Genomic DNA, 22,972 nt, shown 5'->3' with positions numbered 1-22,972 from the left:
AGTGTCCTACTAGCATAATAGATTGCATGTAATTTCTTATCTTTTCGCTGTCCTAAAACAGCACCTACTGCATAATCACTAGCGTCACACATGATCTCAAAGGGTTGGCTCCAATCTGGAGGTTGCATTATTGGGGCAGAGATCAATGCACGTTTCAGCAGTTGGAAAGACTCAAGGCATTGTTCATCAAAAATGAACTCAGCATCTTTCATCAGAAGGCCAGTCAATGGCTTGGTGATTTTTGAGAAGTCTTTGATGAACCGCCGGTAGAAACCAGCGTGTCCCAAAAAGCTTCGGACCTCTCTTACAGTTGTGGGAGGTTGCAAATTCTCAATAACTTCAATTTTTGCTTTGTCAACCTCGATCCCTCTGTTGGACACCACATGGCCAAGGACTATGCCTTCATTTACCATAAAGTGGCACTTTTCCCAGTTTAACACGAGGTTGACCTTTACACACCTCTCCAATACTTTCTCCAAGTTGGCTAAACAGTTTTGAAAACTCGAACCGCACACAAAAAAATCATCCATGAAAACTTCAAAACTCGAAGTCGGCAAAGATTGCCATCATGCATCTCTGAAAAGTTGCAGGTGCGTTGCACAGTCCGAAAGGCATTCGCCGATAGGCAAATGTACCATAGGGGCATGTGAAAGTAGTTTTCTCTTGGTCATCCGGGTGGATTGGTATTTGAAAGAATCCCGAATAACCGTCCAGGTAGCAAAAATATGAGTGCTTAGCTAAACGCTCAAGCATCTGGTCTATGAACGGGAGAGGAAAATGATCTTTTCTGGTTGCTTTGTTTAACTTTCTATAATCAATGCACATTCTCCATCCTGTTACTGTGCGTTTGGCGACTGAGTCTCCTTTATCATTCTGCACCACAGTCATGCCACCTTTCTTTGGCACCACGTGCACCGGACTAACCCACTTGCTATCAGATATAGGATAGATAATCCCGGCATCAAGAAGCTTTATTATTTCTTTCTTTACCACTTCGCTCATGTTAGGATTTAATCTCCTCTGATGCTCTCTAGAGGTTTTAGAATCCTCTTCCAGCATAATCCTGTGCATACATACAGAGGGACTGATTCCCGTAAGATCATTAATTGTGTAACCTATTGCTTTGGGATATCTTCTTAATACATCAAGGAGTTTCTTTGTTTCCTCTTTTCCTAGGTCAGCATTAACTATTACTGGGTGATTCAATTCACTGTCTAAAAACTCATATCTAAGGCTTTGGGGAAGTTCTTTGAGCTCTATCTTTGGTTGCTCTGGTTCAGGCATCGGGTCAGGAGTAAGGTTGAGGCATTCTAGTAGTTGAGAAATCTCATCCTCGTTTTCCTTTACTTCCTCTGTCGAAGTCGCAACGATCATCTCAGTTGGTGGAGCCTCCGATGACAGTTCCTTGATGCATTCATCAATTATGTCAACAAAGCAACATGTGTCATTTATGGCAGGGCATTTCATGAATTTAGACAGTATGAACTCAATCTTTTCTTCGCCAACCTCAAAGGTAAGCTTTCCTCTCTTTACATCAATAATAGCACCAGCAGTGGCTAGAAAGGGTCTTCCTAGGAGCATTGGGGTGTGAGAGTCTTCACTTATGTCCATGACAACAAAGTCAGTGGGAATGTACAACTGACCGATTCTTAAAGGAACGTCTTCCAGTATTCCAACTGGGTATTTTATGGAACGGTCAGCTAATTGTAAGGACATTTTGGTTGGTTTCAACTCTCCTAGATTTAGCCTCTTACAAATAGACAGGGGTATCAGACTCACGCTAGCACCTAAATCACACAAAGCTTTATCGATGATATGGTTACCGATGACGCAAGGAATTGAAAAACTCCCTGGATCTTTTAGCTTTGGCGGCATCTTATTTTGGATGATGGCGCTGCACTCCTCAGTGAGTGCTACAGTACCATCTTCATCGATCTTCCTCTTGTTAGTCAGTATTTCCTTTAAAAACTTAGCATAGGAAGGCATTTGAGTTATCGCCTCCGAGAAAGGAATACTGAGGTGAAGCGTCTTTAGAAGCTCTACGAACTTCTTAAACTGACCTTCTGTTTTAGATTTTGTGAGTCTTTGAGGGTAAGGGATTGGAGGTTTGTATGGAGGAGGGGGTTCATAAGGTTTTTCCTTTTCATTCTCCACTACCACCTTAGGCTTGGATGTTTGCCCATGGTCAACGGGTTCACTCTCAATGTTTTTGTCAGGGACTATACCTTTTCCTTTGTTTTCGGCTCTAACTCTCACAGCAATGGGATCTTCTAACTCTGTCCCGCTTCGCAGCGTTATAGCGTTAGCGTGTCCCTTGGGGTTTGGTTGCGGTTGGCCTGGAAATGTTCCGGCTGGGGCAGCTGTAGTTGCCTGTTGTTGGGCCACTTGGGATATCTGCGTTTCTAGCATTTTGTTATGGGTGGCCATAGCATCAACTTTGTTAGCCAACTGCTTAATCAGTTCATTGGTATGAATGTTTTGATTCATGAACTCTTTATTTTGTTGAGTTTGAGCCAAAACGAAGTTTTCCATCATAAGTTCCAGGTTTGACTTTTTTTGAGCAGCAGGAGCAACATGGGCTCCTCTTTGGCCTTGAAAACCAGGTGGATTTGTTGGTGCAGGACTGGGCGCAAAGGTAGGATTGTTATTCTTGTAGGAAAAGTTAGGGTGGTTTCTCAATCCAGGGTTGTACATGTTAGAGTACGGGTTACCTTGCGCATAGTTTACGTGATTAGTTTCAGCTAGCAGTTGACACTCGGCAGCGATGTGTCCAAGGACTCCACAAATTTCACAATTTGGAGTTACAGCAGCAGCAGTAACTGGTGGCGTGAGGGACAGGTTGTCAAGCTTATGGTACAACGCATCTACTCTAGCATTCATGTGGTCAAGGTTGCTAACTTCGTACATTCCTGCTTTGGGTTGTGTTTTATCCCCTTGAGCGCGTTCGCTCCCCCACTGGTAATGATTTTGCGCCATGTCTTCAATAAGGGCATAGGCGTCATTAAATGGTTTGTTCATGAGAGCACCTCCTGCAGCGGCATCAAGGGTCATTCTTGTGTTATACAATAGACCATTGTAGAAGGTATGAATTATGAGCCACTTTTCTAGTCCATGGTGTGGGCAAGCTCTCATTAATTCCTTGTATCTTTCCCATGCTTCGAAAAGCGATTCACCATCTGTCTGCCTAAAGCAGGTGATTTGGTTCCTGAGTTGAGCTGTTTTGCTTGGCGGAAAGTATCTAGCTAGGAACGCCTTCTTAAGCTCATTCCATGTTGTAATGGAATTGGACGGTAGGGATTGTAGCCACGCTCTGGCTCGGTCCCTTAGGGAGAATGGGAATAGGCGTAAACGAATGGCTTCAGGGTCGACGCCATTCGCCTTTAGCGTATCTAAGAACTGTACGAAGACAGAAAGGTGCAAGTTCGGATCCTCCGTCGGGTTTCCGGAAAATTTGTTCTGCTGTACTATTTGCAGCAGAGAAGGTTTGAGTTCGAAATTGTTCGCCGCAATCGCGGGACGTACAATGCTCGTATGAGGCTCCTCATCAGAGGGCACATCGAATTCTTTCAGTGGCCGGTTATCGTTGTTGTTGTCTCCCATTTCTGATTGAGTCTCAGACTGCGACGGGGTATGAGAGAACAATCGGCGTCTAGCTCGAAAGTAGCGCTCGATTTCGTCAATGTAGCCGACTAGATTTCCAGCACTTCGAGTTTTTCGCATGCAAAGTTTTTTTTTTTTTTTTTAAAAAGAAAAACAAATAAAAAAAAAATGCCTTAGTCTATACGGTGTGACAACGGAGTTACGATATTGCCTAAATTGGTCCCCGGCAACGGCGCCAAAAAACTTGATATCCTCCGCAAGTGCACGGAAATATCGGTTTTAGTATAAAAGATGTCGAATCCCACAGAGACCAATGTCAAGTACCGTTATCTATTGTCACGTTGTTTATCTAAGGCGATGCTAATTAATTTGGTTGCAATATTGGGAAGAAAAAAAAAACAGTTTTAATTAATTTTAATGACAAGAGCCCGGAATATAATTCGCGTCGACCGTAAGTACTTGTTAAGTTATATTTTATTATTGTAACAGGACAATATTTTCTTGCGTAAAAAGAATTAAATTAAAGGGGTCGCCAGCTTTCGCATGTACGACACCGAATTTTGACTTTGTAATCTATTCGACCGCTTTCGCGTGTACGCCTTACAACTTCAAAACTCTGTTTGAAAACTAATTAATTTACGCGCGAAAAGTTATTTTTAGTAGAAATTTTAATTTAAAGGTACCGTCGGCTTTCGCGCGCCCGGTACCATATTTTAAACTCACAAGCGCCAGCTTTCGCGTGTACGACCATAAGTTTAAAATAGCCTTTTTGAAAATTAGAAATTTCTAAATTAATTAAAGAAAACGCTTTTGCTGTATTTCAAAATCAATTCCTAAAAATTCTACGGTCAGATACAGGTTTCACTCTTTCGATATGAAATCGGTATCCCTTTATTTCAACTTTCGCTGTAAATATTAATCGTTAAAAATCAGAATTTTCAGACTTAAAAATAATTCCTGTTACAATTTATAATCATACAATTTAACAGAGTACCATTGATACGACGTTCATCACATTCCGGACTCTATAAAAATCTACTCACACATAGTTATATTAAACATACAAGGTGTTAATTTATTCATACTAAAAGCAAATAATTTATACCTGTTAAAATCTGGCCACTTTAATTGAGTATAAATTCCCTCGAACAATTCTATGCAGACTGCATATTTTAGTACCGTACTGCAAAATAATGGACTAAACAAACAAATAATAACTAGGCACAAACACGGTGAGATGCTTGTACCTACAGTAGCCAAACAGAAAATATATAGTACCCAAGTAAATGGAGAAACATATATATAGAGAGAGAGTACGGCGCACACCAGGCAGCAGGCAGCAAGCAATTATTAAATGGAATTGAAACCGAACAGTGATTCAAGCAATGAAAATATATGGATAATAGGACAATAACAATTCTCCATTAAAGTAGATATGCACAGCACACACATATAGAGTAATTGGGATTGGAATATTAAGTAGCAGCCCTTGAAATGAAGGGAATGACAACAGTGGTAATGGAAATTATATGTGCTTATACGGTTGAATTGAAATTGCAAATGAACAAAGTACTCAAAGCTTTAAATTACAATAAACAACAAATTGTATTCTCCAATTTGTAAAAGCTAGAGCTGAATCATAAACTAGGAGCTAAACAACATGAAGCTCTCCTCTTTTTCTTGTGCGTTCCTTGTTCTTTTTATAGAGTCCAAGTCTTTTTTTTTTTTTTCTTTTGGAGCAGCAGACAAGAAAGCTGAAAAAATGGAATGTTTTGCTGCACAATTTAGGGGAATGTTTCTTGGCTGATCTGTCTTGGGTTGGGTGTGACATCAGCATGATGTCATCACTAACTCAAGTTGCTCTTTTCACCTCCTTCTTGATTCTTTTACTTTTAACACCCTTGTTACCTGAAACACAACGAAATACTAACCAGAAGACATACAAAACATAATAAACGACCCTAAAATAAATAAAAATTAAATTATTTAGACAATGTATTTTGCGTGTTATCAATATCTTGTAAAACAAGTAACAAAAAGTGTATGAAATATAACATGAAAATAACACTTTTTAGCACTTATCACATGTCACCAACTATAAATGCAAGAACTATCGATACATATCTCTCTTATTCTTCATATATTAACTATGAATCTTTAAACCATGCATGTCATGTGAGAATAAATATTATATATGTTAAAAATACAAAGTGGTTATAAAATTTAACTTCTATTATATTTATGTATTATTTATTTATTATCAGTCTAATACTTAAAAAATTATAAATAATCACAATTTTTTTATCATGTTCTATCTAAACAAATTATAAATTACATCCTTAACATTTTTAAATTAGACGAAGAAAATCAACAACAATAATTAAATATTTGGTCTCAAAAATAAAATTCATCTTTTTTTTTTTGTATTTTCTTCTTCTTTTTCTAGCTTTCTTCTTTTTGTTCAAATGCATAAAATAAAAAATATTTTTACGAAACACTATTACCAAAAAATTGTCACCCCTCTAACTATTAAGATAAATTGTTCTAACAAGTGTAACATCTATGTAAATATTTACACATAATATATGTATGTACTACCAAAAAATTGTCACCCCTCTTACGTATATGGCCCTGGGACGGGGTCGTGTATATTCCAACTCCAGCAAGGCTTTCGCCTGAGGTCTCGATTTTTTTTTTTTTTTTTTTATAATTAATATATGAAAAATGCTAACAAATGTCTAGTAACAAAATCTTGAAAGGTATGTAAACCATTATTTTAAAAGGTTAAACAAATTCCTGTTTTAGATTTTTTTAGGACATTTGTTAGCATGACTCTTATTATACATGTATATATAAATGAGTAAAAAAATATATGCATAGATGTTTGTTGAGCGGAAATATATGCATATACAAAAGTTGCTAAAAATCCTTAAAAAAAAAAAAGTTTCTAAAATATTTGTCAAAAAAAAAAGTTTCTAAAATATTTATTCTCATAAAATATGGTCAGTTGTAACCAAAAAAACTATATAATACGGTCGGTAGCTAAATGTAACCAAAAAAACTATATAATATGGTCGGTAGCTAAATATTTATTGATATGACTATTGAGTATTTGAGTTTTTTTTTTTTTTGAAGAAATCAAAATGGAATATTATTAAACCACAAAGCTATCCCTCAGGCACAAGGTGTGCCAGATAGATAGACAATAATTACATCAAAGTTGTACGGTATAGAAGATAGACAACATATGACCACTAACCATTACCCAGACAATGAAAAGGGTTTTGGCTCCAATCATGGAATTTGTAATGAAAAGACACAGAATAAGCTTTAAACCATGAGTAGGATAGAAGCTTAATATTTTCTAATAGCTAATGCATAGTGCTTTCTGTGCCTCTAAAAAGTCTAGCATTCCTTTCCTTCCAAATTACCCAGATGCTTGCAAACCATAGTAAGTGCATAAGAGAACATCTAGATAAAGCAACACCTGAAGAAGTATGAAACTGAAGATAGTGGTCTGAAACTGTTGAAGGGTTTACCGAAGAAACACCTAACCAATGCCGGAGAAGATACCAAACCTGCCCAAACACATCACAATGTAAAAAAAGATGATCCGCCGATTCGGTCGAGCCGCATCCAGAAACGCATCCCCGAACATCTTGAATGATATTCCTTCGAAACAAATTATCCTTTGTGCATATTTTCATTGCATTTTAAATTTCTAAAACTATGAAGTATAAAACTTAAGCATTTTACTCTATTTTTTTCTTCATTTTAAATTCTTTAGCCTTTCTCTTAAGTTTTCCTCATCTTCACATTATTTTAAACACTTAAGTAAGGTAAGGGCGGTCTCCCCATATTGGCTATGCAGGCCACCACTACGACCATGTGTTTAGTTGGTGTCAATTAATGATTAATGTGAGCCTAAATTGTGAAACTCGACGTCATGTTGAGGCTTATAATGTTGCACATGCACGTGTGGTATAGGGTCAATCACCTGTGAGGAGTTGACTCTTCATCGTTATGAGGCATGGCAACAAAACTCATACCCGTGGTTACCCACCCGAACCAAACCCAATTTGACGGGTTTTCCCCGTTTTGACTGGGTTTGGGTATGGGTTTGGGTTTTCCCCGATTTCAAAACACGGGTATGGGACGGGTAACGGGTATATAGGTACCCACCCCGAACCCATACCCAAACCCGTCCCGTATGCATAAAACTATTTTATGTTGATATGTCATGTTATTTTATTTGATAATTGTCGTGTTATGAAAACTACCATTGATATTTAAAGGAGCAACTAAATCAATCGGTCTAACAAATGTTAAAGTGAACATATTGTTGGATAATGCGTTACAATATTTCTCTAGGGGTTGCAAAAAATCTTCTATTTTTTATTAAAAAAAATTTATTCAATGCGGGGACGGGGATGGGGCGGGGATACCCGAACCCGTTGGGGACGGGGATGGGGTTCAATTTCCCATCCCCGTTGGGTATGGGTAGGGTAACAGGTAAGTATATGAGAATCGGGTATGGGGACGGGGAATGTAAAACCCGTCCCCACCCCGCCCCATTGCCATGCCTAGTTATGTGTTCGCTGCATGCACGTGTGGTATAGGGTCAATCACCTGTTAGGAGTTGACTCTTCATCGTTATGAGTTCGCTGCCTACATTCAATTTAGGAGAATTAACTGGAACACGCTTTATGCATATAGAGTTTTGTTGTGGTACGGTTTATTGAGTTTATGCCAACCAAAATCGTTAGTCATATTTGTAAAAAATATTGATAAAACATTTTTGAAGCATGTCATCAAACACCTATATCCCAAAATAAATATATAATTTCTTTTGTGTTATTTCAATTCTTAAATTACTACATTGCAGTAATACTTAATTTAACTACATTCACGGTAAAAACATCATTCTAATTTATCAACAATTACCTAAACAACCTTCTAATTCACAAATCACAATCATATTACAAAACTTCAAAAACCCTAACATAATAACCAATTTAACAAATCCTAACATATAAATTTCACATTGTATTATTTTAAAAGATTTTGAACATTGACTTGTTGCTTGAGTTTGAAGATTTTCGATGGGGTTTGATTTATTGGAGTAGGGAGGGAAAATGTATGTTTGAAATAAAAGCAATTGTGATTTGTGTTTTCTAATTATTGCATATATGAACATCAGAAAATTTGGAACTACTGTTCGCGACTAAAGGGTTCATAACTTTAGGTGGAGATATTTTCAGAAGTTTGAGGTGCATGTGAGCAATCCTATATGCTTAAAGAGCAATTTTCTTAGGTTAGATAATTAGATCATTCCTAACCCCGTAATCATACTAGTGGACTAATAGTCAAAGAAACTAGACGAATGACTTATTACATCACAAACTAAACTCAAATCCAATATAGATAGGTGATTGATCATCTCTTTATATGGTCAAATCTGTCAAAACACACTATCAAAAGTTAGCTTCTCATTGGATCCTGTGTTTCCAAAGGGTTGGATGAACAATCACCTAATAAACAAACAAGTAGAATACAAAATTTAGGTTAAGTGTATTTGCATACCTTATAAGCTAAATCTGATGACTTCCTCCACAACAATTAGAGTTGGGTTATTTAACATGTGTTTGGAACTACGTTTACCTTCCCTTTTTTTTTTTTAATAAGCTACGTTTATCTTCCTAATCACACGTTTGTGGGCTTTCGGCTCTCGACTCACATTATCCTTGAAGCTGCAATTCTTAACTTTTACGGCGAGCAAAATTGATTCTTAATTTCATGCCATATAGTTTATTTTTATTGACAGTAATTACACACCCAAAAGAAATTTTGGTGTAAACTAATGAGCCCGTTTGTTGTAGCTTTTTTAAGAAAAAAGTCACTTTTTTTAAACAAATAATCACTTTTAAGAGTTTTGCATCCGTTTGTTACAGATTTTTAAAAAAATCAGAATCTAAAAAAAATCTAAAAACAGCTTCAAATGAGAAGCTGTTAAGAGCAGCTTTTTAAAAAATATGATTTAAAAGATTGAACTAATGTTGTAACAAAAAATCCCTTTTATATAGTTGTATCCAAACAAACTAGATTATTTGTTTAAAAAAAGTGATTTTTGTTACGGTAAACAAACGTAAAATAGATTCTGATTTTTCACAAAATCTCTAAAATATAATCTCTAAATTATTTTATGTGAAAATAATTGAAATTACAATTTTAGATAGTCTTAACATACACAATTTTTTTGACAAGAAAAAAAAACATACACAATTTTTTTAGTGCAGTGATAGATATTCATTTGAAATTAATCGAATCAAAACTAAAAAATGGTATGTTTTTTTGACAAAAAATGGTATATTTGAAATTCTAAAAAACGCATCATATTAATTGAAAATATAACTAATTAAAATAAGTTCATTCACACGTATCCAAACATAAACCGTTTTACATTCAACTAACTTTTACCTAAAATAAGTTCATTCAAAATCAATTTTGATTACTGTAGAACCAAATATGTACTTAATCAAAAAAAAATCCAGACCAAATATGTACTTAAACAAAAAAAAAAATCCAGACACTATATAACTATATTTATATGGGTCTTGCTAACCAGTGCCCTCAAGGCAATGGTTAAAAAATCTACAAATAGAAACTTTGATTTGGAAATATAAGATATTACTTTTGATCAAATAATAATTACACAACTTTTTCATCAAAACTTACTTGTTTTGGATGTTTAACCAATGCCCTTAGGGCACTGGTTAGCATTATCCTATTTATATTTATATCTATCTCTCACTTGTTTTTTATCTTATACCAGTTACACATATTACAAAGTGAAAAGTTTGCTCTTTGTCAGGATGATTTCCACAAGTATTTTGGCATAAAAAATAGGGTCATGTTAACTTGTGCCCTAAGGGCACAAGTTAAGAAACTAAAAATGGAATTAAAAAATAACTTTTGTATTGAAAAGACAAAATTTCAAACTTTTAATATATTGAATGCACAATTTCCAAGAAAAAATTTCTATATTTAGTTTCTAAACTTGTGCCTCAAGGGCACAAGTTATCATTTCCCTAAAAAAATAATATTTTTCTTTGCATTATGTAGTTTAGTGACTAAAATTTCATCTTTAAAACGAATAAATAATGAAATCAGAGTTTGAATTTTAACCGCAACATATTGTAATATATGTATCAACTAAGTGCTTGTTTGGTCTTGCGGCTACGACAACCAAACGTACGTAGAAAACCACATCAACGTAGAAGCTAGATTTTGCTGCTTCTGATTATCTTTTGATGCTTCTGATTATCACAGTTGAACATGCATTGAGATGCGAGAAAGAGTTGGTAAACGTGCATCCAAACACATGCTAAAACGACCATGCGACTACGACAACCAAATGTACATCGAAAACCACATCAATGTAGAGGCTGAATTTTGTTGCTTCTGATTATCACGGTGGAACATGCATTGGGTCGAGAAAAGTGTGTTAAACGTGCATCCAAACACATGCTAAAATGATTATACAAATTCTCACAAAAATAATTAATCTTTGGCTTAAAAGCGATTTTGGTCCCTTAACTATTTATTTGGTATCGTTTTGGTCCCTTAACTTAAAAAAAGATTGTTTGAGTACTTTATCTTTATCTCTGTTACCTGTTTTGTCCCCTTCTGTTAAAAAAATTCAAAAAAAACGTTAGGGTTTATATTATTCATCTTCTTCCTTCTCCTTCCATCATCTTCTTCATGATCTTCATCATCAACAACACAACAACCCAAAAAAAAAACTTTTTCATGATCATCTCCGTCAAATTTATAAACATAATCAATTTCATAACTCAATCAACAACCAATTTGTTCACTAAAAAAAATCACTTTAATTTACCAAACAATAATTTTTTTAAAACATTCATCATCTTCATCAAATAAACCCAGAAAAATTCCAAAAAAAATCATCATCTAACTTCACCAACTTCAATATGAAACCTATAAAAATAAAATAAAAACTCAAGAAACCAATAATCCTCATCATCAAATCAGCAAATCCTTCAATTTTTCCTCTTATATGTTGAATCTCAAACTCAAAGCCTCCTTCTTTAAATAATCATTTGTTGAATCTCAAACCCAAATCTTCAATTTTCCGACTTCTCTCTCTTCCCTGCAATTCTTCACCGAACTCTCTCCCAACCAATCTTCTCTCTCACGCCAGCCGCCGTCTTCTCTCTCCCCTTTCTCTTCCATTCTTTTGTTTCTTTTCGATCTCCCACTCTCCCTCTCGTGCCAGTCTCCCTTTTTGTCTCTGTCTCCCTCCCTCGCTTAACTCTCTCTTCCCTGCAATTTTTTGTGAATGGTTTATGGGTTTAAAGGATAAAAAAAGGGATTTTTATAATCAAATTTCTGGGTTGTGTTGTTGTTGTTGGTTCGAGAATGGATTGTTAGGTGAAGGTTAGGATTTGGTTGTACGGTTGCAAGAGAATGAATTTTTGGACATGGAAAGGTTTGAAGAGGGTTAAGAAATTTTCTGGAATTTATGGGTTTTGCTGATGAATGGAGATGATGAAAGTGATATGAATGTTAACAGGTTAAGAATTCTGGGTTTTCTGGGTACTTTTTATCAGGTTTTGATGAATATGATGAAGGTATTGATGAACATAAAAAAGATGAAGAAAAAAAAAACGGTAATAAAATTTCCAGAGCCAATGCCAAAACGACACGTGTACCACACTTAACGTTTTTTATTAAACCTAACGTAAACATAACGGAAGGGACCAAAAATTGTAACGAAAATTAAATTAAAGTATTCAAACAATCATTTTTTTAGTTAAGGGACCAAAGCGATACCAAATAAATAGTTAAGGGACCAAAAGCGCATTTAAGCCTTAATCCTTTTAATTTTTGACAAATATACCCTCCACGTACAGTCATTTTTGAGCCTCATCCAAGGGCTATAATTTGCTACCCCTTGTACGAATCAAAGGTTGTTATCAATTTCACGCTTTCTTAAACCCCTTCGATTCTTAAACCCTTCTGCAAAATTTCGCTAGGGTTTATAGACAGAAGAGAAAACAAGCGAAAATTCTCTTCAGCTAAGAACAACAAATTCAAGGTTACGTTCTCTTCCACCAATCTTTTTTTCATTTCTTGTCTTTTATTATAGCTTCTATTTCTTTGTATCATGAATTTTTGTTATGTTCTTTGTTTATTACTTGAATTTGTCTTCGTTTTATCATAAACCCAAAAGAAAAAAATGAATGAAAAATGCTAAATTTTATTTTATTTTAGATTTTATATTATTTTGTTTATATTTTCTTTTCTGGGTTGTGCGGAAAATTTGGTTTTATTGATGTTTGTGGGTATAAGATGATCTGTTTTAATTTTATTTTTTTGTTTGTGAATATATGAATCACTGACACTTCAAAAACGGTGATAATTTCAAAGAAAAAAAATGAATTAATTAAATGGAATCACATGTGTTGTGTCGTGCCGGACACTGGACACGCCTTTGATCAGAGGTGTAGGTGCTGTAGAGGTTTATATTGTGTTTGATTGTGATGAATGAGCTGAATGAGTTTTTTCGTTGGATCAAGATTCTTTCCATTGGACGAAAATGAGGAAATAATTTGGAGATCTTGATCATTGAACTCTACGTTATCAATGGTCAAGATCGTCCATTCCCATTTTTCGTTATATTTGTTCTCCATTACTTTAATTTTGTCTTTGATCATAATTATTACTCTTTCTGGTTCCCCAAACAAAACCAGAAAGAGTGGATAAAAAATGTTTTAACTTTTTCTCTTTGTCCATTACTTTAATTTTGTCTTCGATAATAATAACTTTTTCCTTCAGGGATGAAATGTTCGATTTTTTTATTTTATTAGGATTTTATATTATTTTGTTTGTATTTCTTTCTGGATTGTGTGAAAATTCTGCTTTTACTGATGTTTGGGCGGGTATAGATTATCTGTTTTAATTTTTGTGTGTATATATTGTATTCTGAATGTGATGGGTTTCAGGAATGGCTTTCTTTGGTAGAGTTGGGAGTTTATTAAGGAATGCAGCAAATACGAAGATCACTTCTGAGTTGAAGTTACGTTCTTCCCCATCTGTTTTCCAAGCCATACGGTGCTTCTCGGGTACTCCCAATACCAAGCTGTTTGTAGGAGGTGAGTTTTAATTACAATCTACTCTAATTTGCAAACACATGATGTCTATTTTTCATATATATTGAAAATTAGGACCTTTGTTGGGGGTTCTCACAGTTCAAGTTATGAAGCTATGAAGCACCGACGCAACACATTCACCAGACATTGGCACTAACCCGTAGACACTGATAAATAATTTTAGACAATAGAAGTGATTGAACGTAACTATATGTGTTGGTATTGAACACTTACACGTGCCAAACACCAAACACGTCTTCAATTTGAATTGCCGGTGCTACATAGCTGTGTAGTCAATTTCTTGTAAAACCACGATAGGTCTGCTATGATAAATCCATATTGGGTTTGCCCCTGTTTTAAACCCTGTCATGCCAAGATAGGATCTTTATGGTTGAAAATGCTAATAATTATTAAAAATGAATTCATGCAAATTCATGTGTTTGCAGGTATTTCGTATGATACTGATGAACAAAGTTTGAGCGATGCTTTTTCAAGATATGGCCAAGTTCTTGACGGTGAGTTGTCAGATTATCTGTTTTCTTTTTCCCTTCTAGGGGGGATTCAGTTGAGAGGCTGTTTAAACTAAAGTCACTTGTGTTAATTGAATTCAATATTGATTGCTGTTTAATCTCGTTGTTTTTATAGCAAGGATAATTATGGATCGCGAAACTGGTAGGTCCAAAGGATTTGGCTTTGTTACTTACAATACTGTTGAGGAGGCATCAAGTGCCATTCAGGCCTTGGATGGACAGGTAAGGAAGATTATTATTTTTAGTATTATTAGTAATGAACTGCAGAATGATTGCATACACGTACATGATTATCAGTATATTACTATACGTACGAGTTGTATATCGGTTCGATACAAAATTGAACTCAATCAATATGAATCTCTAGTGTGTTTTTGGACATGTCAGTGAATCATGATTCATTATGTTGAATCCCGATTAACTATAATGAATCCCAATTGATTCCAATGAACATTGTGTAAGCTTAGCGTAGTCAGCCACTTCTTTTTTTGTCAACTTTGTATAGTTAGTCACTTTTCTTTTGTTATTTGATTTCAACTAGAATTTAGCTATATCACATGTTTTTACTTAAAAATATCATTTTTATTAGTAATATATCTTACGATTCATAATAAGATTCGATTCACAATTTGGAAAATAGTTTTTCCGATTCACGATATGTTTCTCAATTCGATAACCATGTACACATACAAATGCTGAAACTACATAGGTAAGCCATTGAATGAAGTTTGTGAGCTGTACTTAAGTGCAACTTTCGTGTGCTTTTACAGTTAGTGCTTGTGTCTGAATTTGTTGAGTGTTATTGCTTTTTTGTCCCTTGTCCTTATAATTGTCGAGCTTTTACTTATGTGTCTAATCATCCAGGTTACTGCTACTGTCAATATTAGTTTGGGTTTGATTATGATAATTTTCATGAATTAGTGTTGTCTAATTATTTTGAACTGTAAGATTACATATTATTATTATTTAAATAATTAATCATTATATGGTAAACAAACATGTGTGATATAGAATTTCCCAGTACTGCCTATATAATTAATCATAGTGGATACCATAATAGATAAAGAGAATATCATGCCATCATCCTTGTCGTTGCATGCTGTTATTGTTCCTTCATTTGATAGGCTCATCTGTGAGAAGATATCCATGTGGTCTCCAGTTAAAATTGTCATTATCAGGAACTTTTAACACGTCTACATGTTGTGTTTTACTTGCAAACCTTCAGTAACTTAACTGTGATGATATAAACTAGTTTACAACTTCACAAGTGATACCTGTCATCTTACAAACTTTTTTTTTATACTTCATGTTAATTTAATTGGCATTTGTAACAACGGACAATATTACTTTTACCTTTCTTATTTATTTATGAATGTAATTTTTGTTTTCAGGATCTGCATGGTCGCCGAGTTGGTGTAAATTTTGCCAATGAAAGACCCCGTGGTGGTTTTGATGGACCTTATGGTGGTGGAGGTGGTGGTGGATATTCAGGTGGTTATGGTAACTCTTCATACGGTGGTGGGTATGGTAATGCTGCTGGCTATAGTGGTAATGCTGCTGGAGGTTATGGCGGAGGTGGTTATGGAAACACTTACAATGATGGAACTACCAGTGGTGGTTATGGTGGAAACGATGCAAATTATGGTGCGGCTGTAGGCGGTGGTGAAAGCAATGCTGTTAACTATGGTAGTGCTCCTGGTGTTGGTGGTTATGGAAACAATGCAAATTATGGTGCGGCTGTAGGCGGTGGTGAAAGCAATGCTGTTAACTATGGTAGTGCTCCTGGTGTTGGTGGTTATGGAAACAATGCAAATTATGGTGCGGCTGTAGGCGGTGGTGAAAGCAATGCTGTTAACTATGGTAGTGCTCCTGGTGTTGGTGGTTATGGAAACAATGCAAATTATGGTGCGGCTGTAGGCGGTGGTGAAAGCAATGCTGTTAACTATGGTAGTGCTCCTGGTGTTGGTGGTTATGGAAACAATGCAAATTATGGTGCGGCTGTAGGCGGTGGTGAAAGCAATGCTGTTAACTATGGTAGTGCTCCTGGTGTTGGTGGTTATGGTAACAATGTGAATTATGGTGCTGCTGATACTGCTAACTATGGCAGTGCTCCTGGTGTTGGTGGTTACGGTGGTGGTAACAGTGCAAATTATGGTGCGGCTGTAGGTGGTGGAGAAAGCAATTCTGTTAACTACGGTAGTGCTCCTGTTGCTGGTGTTTACGGTGGTGCTAACAATGCAAATTATGGTACTGCTGTAGGTGCTAGAGAAAGCAATTCTGTTAACTATGGTAGTGCACCTGGTGTTGGTGGTTATGGTGGTGGTAACAGTGCCAATTACAGTGGTGGAGAAAGCAATTCTGTTAACTATGGTATTGCTCCTGGTGCTGGTGGTTATGGTGCTGCTGCTGGATTTGGCAAGAGTGATAACCATTATAGTACTGGTGGTGTTGGTGGGGGTCCCAGCAATGGTTTCTCCCATAATCAATACCCTGGAAGTGCAACAGGGTATAGCAGTGGCAGTTCAGCTCCCGGGAGCAGCTTTGCTGGTGGATATGATAGAACTGGAGGACTTGGATACGGTGAAAGTGGTCAAGAAGATTGCAAGAACGATGATCATGAAGTTGATGCTTTTGCTAAACGGGCTTGACGAAATCTCGGAAAATAAATATTAGCATTTTATCAAAATTAGGTGGACTTGTTCTGATATAATCTTCAAGCATGTATAATCTATCAGCAATATAGAGCTGGAAAGAAACATTATCCTCTTAGCCACGTTCTTTCCTTTTGTCATGAATCGGGAATATAATTTTTGTTTTACATGCTTTAAGTTGATCTGTGATTCAACCAAATTGAGATCCTTAGTTGCAGTTTTTGAGTTCTCCTGGTTATAGCAAGAAATTAAAATAATGAATTCCAGTAGATAGATTGGTATACCCTTCAAGAAAATGTTTCTGTCTGAAAACTTCCACTGAATTTGTTAATTCCACTGAAGGTTCTCAGTAATTTGATAATCTATCAGTAAATTTTATACAGTTGTCCTTAATTTTTCAATTTGTTTTTTTCCCATTCAGTTTTCAAATGGTGGTAATTATAATCATGTATATTGTCAATCATGTTAAGTTTCTTCCTCAAGCAATTTAGAAATTCTGTTGCTTTGAAAAACCAAATGGAATCAAAGCCGATTGAACATTAAACCAATTTTTAGTATGGTTCAGTTTGAATGCAGTTTTGTCTGGCTTGAGTGGTTTAAGGTGACTGAACCATGGTCCAGAAGTCTTGCCGCTTCAATGTCTGGTTAGTTTTTAAGATATCTCGCTGCTTCAATGTCTGGTTATTTTTTAAGACATCGATTTTCAGGACAAGGGTAGTAGAAGGTCCAAATAATTCATTTCCAAGCAAACATGGATAATGTTGCTCATTCATTCCAGTTTCCTTTTGTTTGTACAAAATTCATTCTAGTTTCTTGATGAAATGATAATAAAACATGTTTGAAAAGTAAAGCAAAGTAAATCAGTAAAAAGAAGTTACTATAATCAAGACAAGATAACCTTGCAAGCATGATGTAAATTTTGAAACAAGGGTAACTTTACTGTATTTAATAAGTATTACTCATTTTCTATTCCTACATTCCTAAAAACTAGATGATATCAATGTTGTTGTTCATCTTCATCCATAGAATACAATATCTTCTTTGCATTTTGAAAAAGAGGAGAACCTTTCTTGGTTCTTTCAACAATTTGCCTTATCAATAGCCTCTCCACCTCCTCATTATCACAATCAAAACTTTCATCTCCACTAACATTCAATTCACTAGAGCTTTGCCCTTCCAACATTGTCGCGAAATCGTATTCAAAAACTGTTGCATTCCAATCATGTGAAAGCGGACCTTCTTTGTCGTCACTATCATGAATGATGGCTGATGGTGAATTGTCTTCGGAATCATTCATATTTATTAATTCTTCATAGGTTTCATTGTATGCTTCAAGAGCTTCGCCTGATAGATTGAGAATTAAGGGTTGGGACATAGTGTCGCAATCTTTATGAGTCATCATTAAGTTTCCTCTAGTGGGAGAAGATTCCTTTTGGAAACTAACATCATGTTCAGATTCCAAAGACTTTACTTTCATCTGGCTATTTTCAAGAGCTGTCTCAAGCTCCTTCACTCGTGTTTCGAGTTGGTTTTGTATGACTTCGTGCAAACGTAAACTCAGTTCATGTGGCGAAACTGCATAGTTGGCAGGAAGAGGTGTGATGACATTGGCATCTGCTCCATTGACCGTGTCAGCTCGAAACTCACCTTGCGCAAAATCTGCTACGAACTCCGGGTCAATCTACAAAAATTTGCACGATTAACACCCATTGTCACACTTAAGAATTGTTAATTTGAACCAAAAGAAGCATTGGAACAAAATATGAGATGTAACTTCACACCGGAAAAAGAATTTTTTTATGGCTTTCAAAGTAAACATATGTGCTAGAACTTCAAAGCAAAATAAGGCATGAAATATTGGACAAAGAAAGCTAACATTAGTATCTATAGCTGTGAAACTTTCAGTTACTGCCACAATTCCAATTTCTACTAGAAGTAGAACAAATAAGTATATGTACGGATTGATAGTGAGTTTGGCAGAATCACAGTGTCACTGTGATTTTGACAAAAGCTACACATTTGAGCTGCAACAATATCACGGTTGCACAGTGATTTCACCAAATTCACCATCAATCCAAACATGCACTAAATTATATGAATGCTGCAACTAGAATCAGAAAGAATGGATGGCCAACAATCCATTTTTTCATATCACATAACTAGGTTATCCTTTGCAGTTGCACTCTCTGTTAAGGTGAAATCTTGAGTAATATGAACTCTATATATAAGGCATATAAATCAGAAAGGGCCATTTTCATTCCTTTCTATGAAATTTCTATCATTGTCAAGACAGAAAATGTGAAATTTCCCTAAACCCTAAACAAAGAAAAACTAAGAAATAAACTAAAAAAACATATTTCAAGACAGTGTTTTGTGCCGAAGACTTGTGTAGTCACCAGAAAACGTAACAGTTATGCTTACCTCAACAAGCTCGGATAATTTCCTGTCCAAGCTTGACGCATTCATGTCCAACCCTAATCTCTCAAGTTCTGCTTCAAGCTCAGCTTCAATTTTGCTCATAGACTCTGAACTCTGTTGTTCCTTTTTATCATATGATTCTTTGCATTCTACTCTGGGAGAGCTATCAATATGCTTTTCAGGGGAAAATTCATGTAGCTCCTTACCATTGAAGGAATGATCACATGTATCTTGTGAACCATAATTTTCATTTTGTAACTCCTTCACTGTCATCGAATCTTTCATATCGAGTTCGTCTTGTAGATCTTGAACCAAGTTCTCATTCTGCTTCAACAGTTCTCTTATCTTGACTATTTCTCTTTTATTTGCCATGTTGGAAGTTATTATCCCAAGAGAAATCCCAAGACTGAAGAGAAACGCCGGATCTGATAATTACGGGCGTGTTAATAAGCAATACTATCAGAGTAAAACATATTCTATAGCAGAAGTCAAGTATAAATTCACATCGAGTCATTGAGTAAATAGTCACTTTGGTCCCTAAATGTTTGAGGCAGTATCACTATGAATGCATCAAAATTACAAAAGAATTCCTGAATGTATCTTTCGTTAGTAATTTGATACACAAAACTGATTAATGAAAGACACGTCCAAGAACCAAACTAACTAACGAAAAAACACATCGAGGACCAAACTGACTATCAAGAGCACATGCGAGGATGTTTTTGTAATTTTGATTAACTCAAGGACTATAGTGATTTCGCTTGACACATTCAAGACATCTATAGAGAAACTAAGAGCTATAATATCTTAAAAATATTGAAGGACCTAAACCAGTTAAAACGCAAAACGCTTTTTCATAACTCATAATATGAGTCTACTTATCTGAGATCAGTGAATTGTATAGAAATATCAAATATCTATATTTTTATCACATACCTGTGAGCAAAAGTAACCAAGATTTCATTACAATTTTTCTTCTCATAATACAAGAAGAGACTAACTAAATATAGAATGAAAAGAATGCTATGGCATTGGAAGACTAATAATTTCCTCAAGAATAACAGGTGTGTTTGTTAGATGTATGCTAGAATTGCTTACAGTTACAATTAGAGTATGCATAGCAACTAGTCTAGTCTTGTAATAGAAACTCATAACTAACTCTTAGAATTAGCTATAACTAAGAATTAGTTATAACTAAGAGTTAGTTATGACAGATGCGTGCCAGCTATATTTAAGCTGTTTAGTTACTGGCAGTTGCCAGTCAGAATTAGCTTTGCACCTGCTATTGCAGGTCACCACCCTGCTACTAGAAATGCAGGTAGTTTACCTGATTGTAACAGAAGTCGCATTTATGAAATCAAATATCAGAGTTTTCTCTCAATTCTAACAGTGTTACTCTCAACACAAAAGAAAGAGTTCTAAAAAAGGTTTTGAATTGCAGTCCGCAACGGCAATCGCAGTTGCAATATAACGGATTTTTAGGTCTCCGCAACGGCATCGCAACCGCGTTAGCCTCATTTTCCAGCAATATAAAGGTTTGCAAGTACATGAACAAACATTTCAAACACAACATAGGCTAAAGAAGTTTTGTTTAAATCAGAAACTATACCATATTGAGTGAGTTTTCCACTAAACAAGTCATCAGAAAAGCTTGACCTTCGACTTCGTCCATCAACTGCATAAAGTTTCATCTTCTTGGTATCATTTAAAGATCCAATTTTGGGCAAGGAAGGAACCCCTCCAACTACATTTTTGTGTTTTTCTCGACCAGCTTTATGCAGCTTATAATCCTTACTTCCAGTCAATGCACTGATCAAACTACAATTTTCTCTATTCAGTATTCGGCTACCATTGCTAACACGAAATAACCTTGTTGTAGATGGTGATGAAAGAGGACTAAAGACATATTCTTCCATTTTGGCATGCTCTTTATATAGCTGAGCCATGAAACAACTTTCTAAGGAATTTAATGGTCTACTAACATGCTCGGGAAAACGTTTCGTCGAGAGAAAGGATTTGTGACTGAAAGAGTTGTGGATAGGAATCACTTTGGCAGAAAACTCAGGACGAAAGAACCCATGATTGCCAAAACTACTCGTATTTTGCTCATTTCCATCTGCACCATCCTTAAAATTATCATCATATGGTGATAATGGCACTGCTAAGTTCGATATCGATAGAAAATCACTCTCATTATAATTCTGAAAATGTCTTATTTTTTCACAATTGAACCCTCTATAAGAAGCCACATCTCCTGTTGAAGGACCATCCAAGGAACTCGCATCAGAGAATATCTCATCCGAACCCCTTCTATCTAAAAAAACATCTTTTCCCTTTTCACGTCTCCGGGGTTGTTTGCGGGAGGTTAAGGGGCTGCTAAAGGACTCGGCTTTCTCAAAATTCGAATCCTCTGAAGACAAATGATAAGAGGTATCACCATTTTCCAAATTCTTTTTCCAATATTTAGCTAAATAACCAGCTCCAGTAAAAGCAGCTGCAAGCCACAAATCCATTTTTACCGTCACTCTCACATCCACTAACTCTGTTGTCAATCGTGGATCGAGGAAAATAGCAGTCTGTTCAAATTCCCCTATGCTACAGTACTACAGCGCTTCTATAGCCGGTAATTGACAACAGTTTGTTAACACATATCACGAAACAATAACAGTTCGTTGAAATTCCGCTATGCTATTGTTCCACTAAAGCCGCTATATGACAACACTGCACTAACCAAACTCTACACTACAAGTTACCCTCTTTCTTTCAATTATCAACACCAAGCAACCAAGAGAAGAACTTTCCATGAATCAGTAAAAAAGCCCTTCAATTAAATCACTTCCATGCCAAACATATATTTAGCCAATTAAATCAAACCCCTTCAATTCACCACTCTAACCATCAAAATCTACTCTTCAAATGGTAGCAAAATGAAACCAACAAAACCTGAAGAAAAAGAAATAATCAAACAACTAAGAACAACCTAACCATAAATAAGGAACAAGAAGAAATCAAAAACATAAATTCTTGCCATCGGAAGAACCCGAATTCGATCCTCAGTTGGAATAATTTTTGGTCGAACTTCACTTACCTTCCGATCGAACTCTGGATTACAAATTCTTGCAAATTTCAGAAGATGAAATCAACAATGCCAGACACAAACATTCCAAGAACAACAAACAATCAACTTAGTGAATTAAGAACAAAAAACAAAAACACCCCAAAAAACTAAAACTACTCAAAGGAATCAAATTTCACTATGAAAGTAAAAACCTCACTACAAAACCCTTTTCTGAGAAAAACCCATTTGCCAAAAACAATCAAAACTAATAACCCAGCATTTTCTTCTTACAATAACACATAAAAAAATTATCTTTCTTGCTACTAATTTTCTGACATTGAAGAAAACAAGGACAAAATATAAAAATATAAAAAAAAATTGAAATTAACAGAAAAGAAAAGAAAAAGCTTACTTTTTGAGAATTCCTTAGTATCCGTGAAACGAAATCTAGGATACACGAAGTATTGTCGAATCTCGGAGGTTGTTGTTTACACCGTTATCTTCAATGTTTGTCTGCAACAACGTGTTTTCACGGATGAA

General features: G+C 35.6%; 3 protein-coding genes and 1 non-coding gene across 7 annotated transcripts; 2 read left to right on the top strand and 2 right to left on the bottom strand.

Annotated features, from left to right (window-relative positions):
• Positions 1–522: 522 nt before the first annotated feature.
• Positions 523–5,610, bottom strand: LOC146936273 (uncharacterized). The gene has a single exon (XM_085751211.1). It carries the CDS (start codon positions 3,718–3,720, stop codon positions 538–540), a length of 3,183 nt encoding a protein of 1,060 aa, XP_085607337.1. The 5' UTR covers positions 3,721–5,610; the 3' UTR covers positions 523–537.
• On the top strand, positions 3,107–3,213 carry LOC146936274 (small nucleolar RNA R71). Its single transcript, XR_015033681.1, has one exon. It is a non-coding gene; the product is annotated as a small nucleolar RNA R71 (small nucleolar RNA).
• A 7,035-nt stretch (positions 5,611–12,645) lies between the features above and the next one.
• LOC146936272 (uncharacterized) lies at positions 12,646–17,173 on the top strand. 2 transcript variants are annotated; one of them, XM_085751207.1, is made up of 5 exons: positions 12,646–12,721; positions 13,629–13,778; positions 14,222–14,290; positions 14,421–14,527; positions 15,697–17,173. In XM_085751207.1, the coding sequence occupies exons 2-5, from the start codon at positions 13,631–13,633 to the stop codon at positions 16,951–16,953; spliced, it is 1,581 nt and encodes a 526-aa protein (XP_085607333.1). In that variant the 5' UTR covers positions 12,646–12,721; positions 13,629–13,630; the 3' UTR covers positions 16,954–17,173. The 2 variants fall into 2 exon arrangements, with proteins under 2 accessions (XP_085607333.1, XP_085607332.1); XM_085751206.1 differs by having other exon boundaries at positions 12,646–12,726; positions 13,627–13,778.
• A 643-nt stretch (positions 17,174–17,816) lies between these two features.
• LOC146936271 (uncharacterized) lies at positions 17,817–22,972 on the bottom strand. 3 transcript variants are annotated; one of them, XM_085751209.1, is made up of 5 exons: positions 22,845–22,972; positions 22,463–22,490; positions 20,984–22,317; positions 19,378–19,799; positions 17,817–18,637 (listed from the first exon to the last, which is right to left on the bottom strand). In XM_085751209.1, exons 3-5 carry the CDS (start codon positions 21,885–21,887, stop codon positions 17,954–17,956), a joined length of 2,010 nt encoding a protein of 669 aa, XP_085607335.1. In that variant the 5' UTR covers positions 21,888–22,317; positions 22,463–22,490; positions 22,845–22,972; the 3' UTR covers positions 17,817–17,953. The 3 variants fall into 3 exon arrangements, with proteins under 3 accessions (XP_085607335.1, XP_085607336.1, XP_085607334.1); XM_085751210.1 differs by having other exon boundaries at positions 22,463–22,476; XM_085751208.1 differs by lacking the exon at positions 22,463–22,490.

This window comes from Medicago sativa, chromosome 3, assembly GCF_051527215.1.
Source record: "Medicago sativa cultivar Bolivia chromosome 3, Bolivia_mono, whole genome shotgun sequence".
Classification (NCBI taxonomy): domain Eukaryota; kingdom Viridiplantae; phylum Streptophyta; class Magnoliopsida; order Fabales; family Fabaceae; genus Medicago; species Medicago sativa.
The sequence above is the reverse complement of the archived record's forward strand: the minus strand, read 5'-3'. Positions and strand labels throughout refer to the sequence as shown.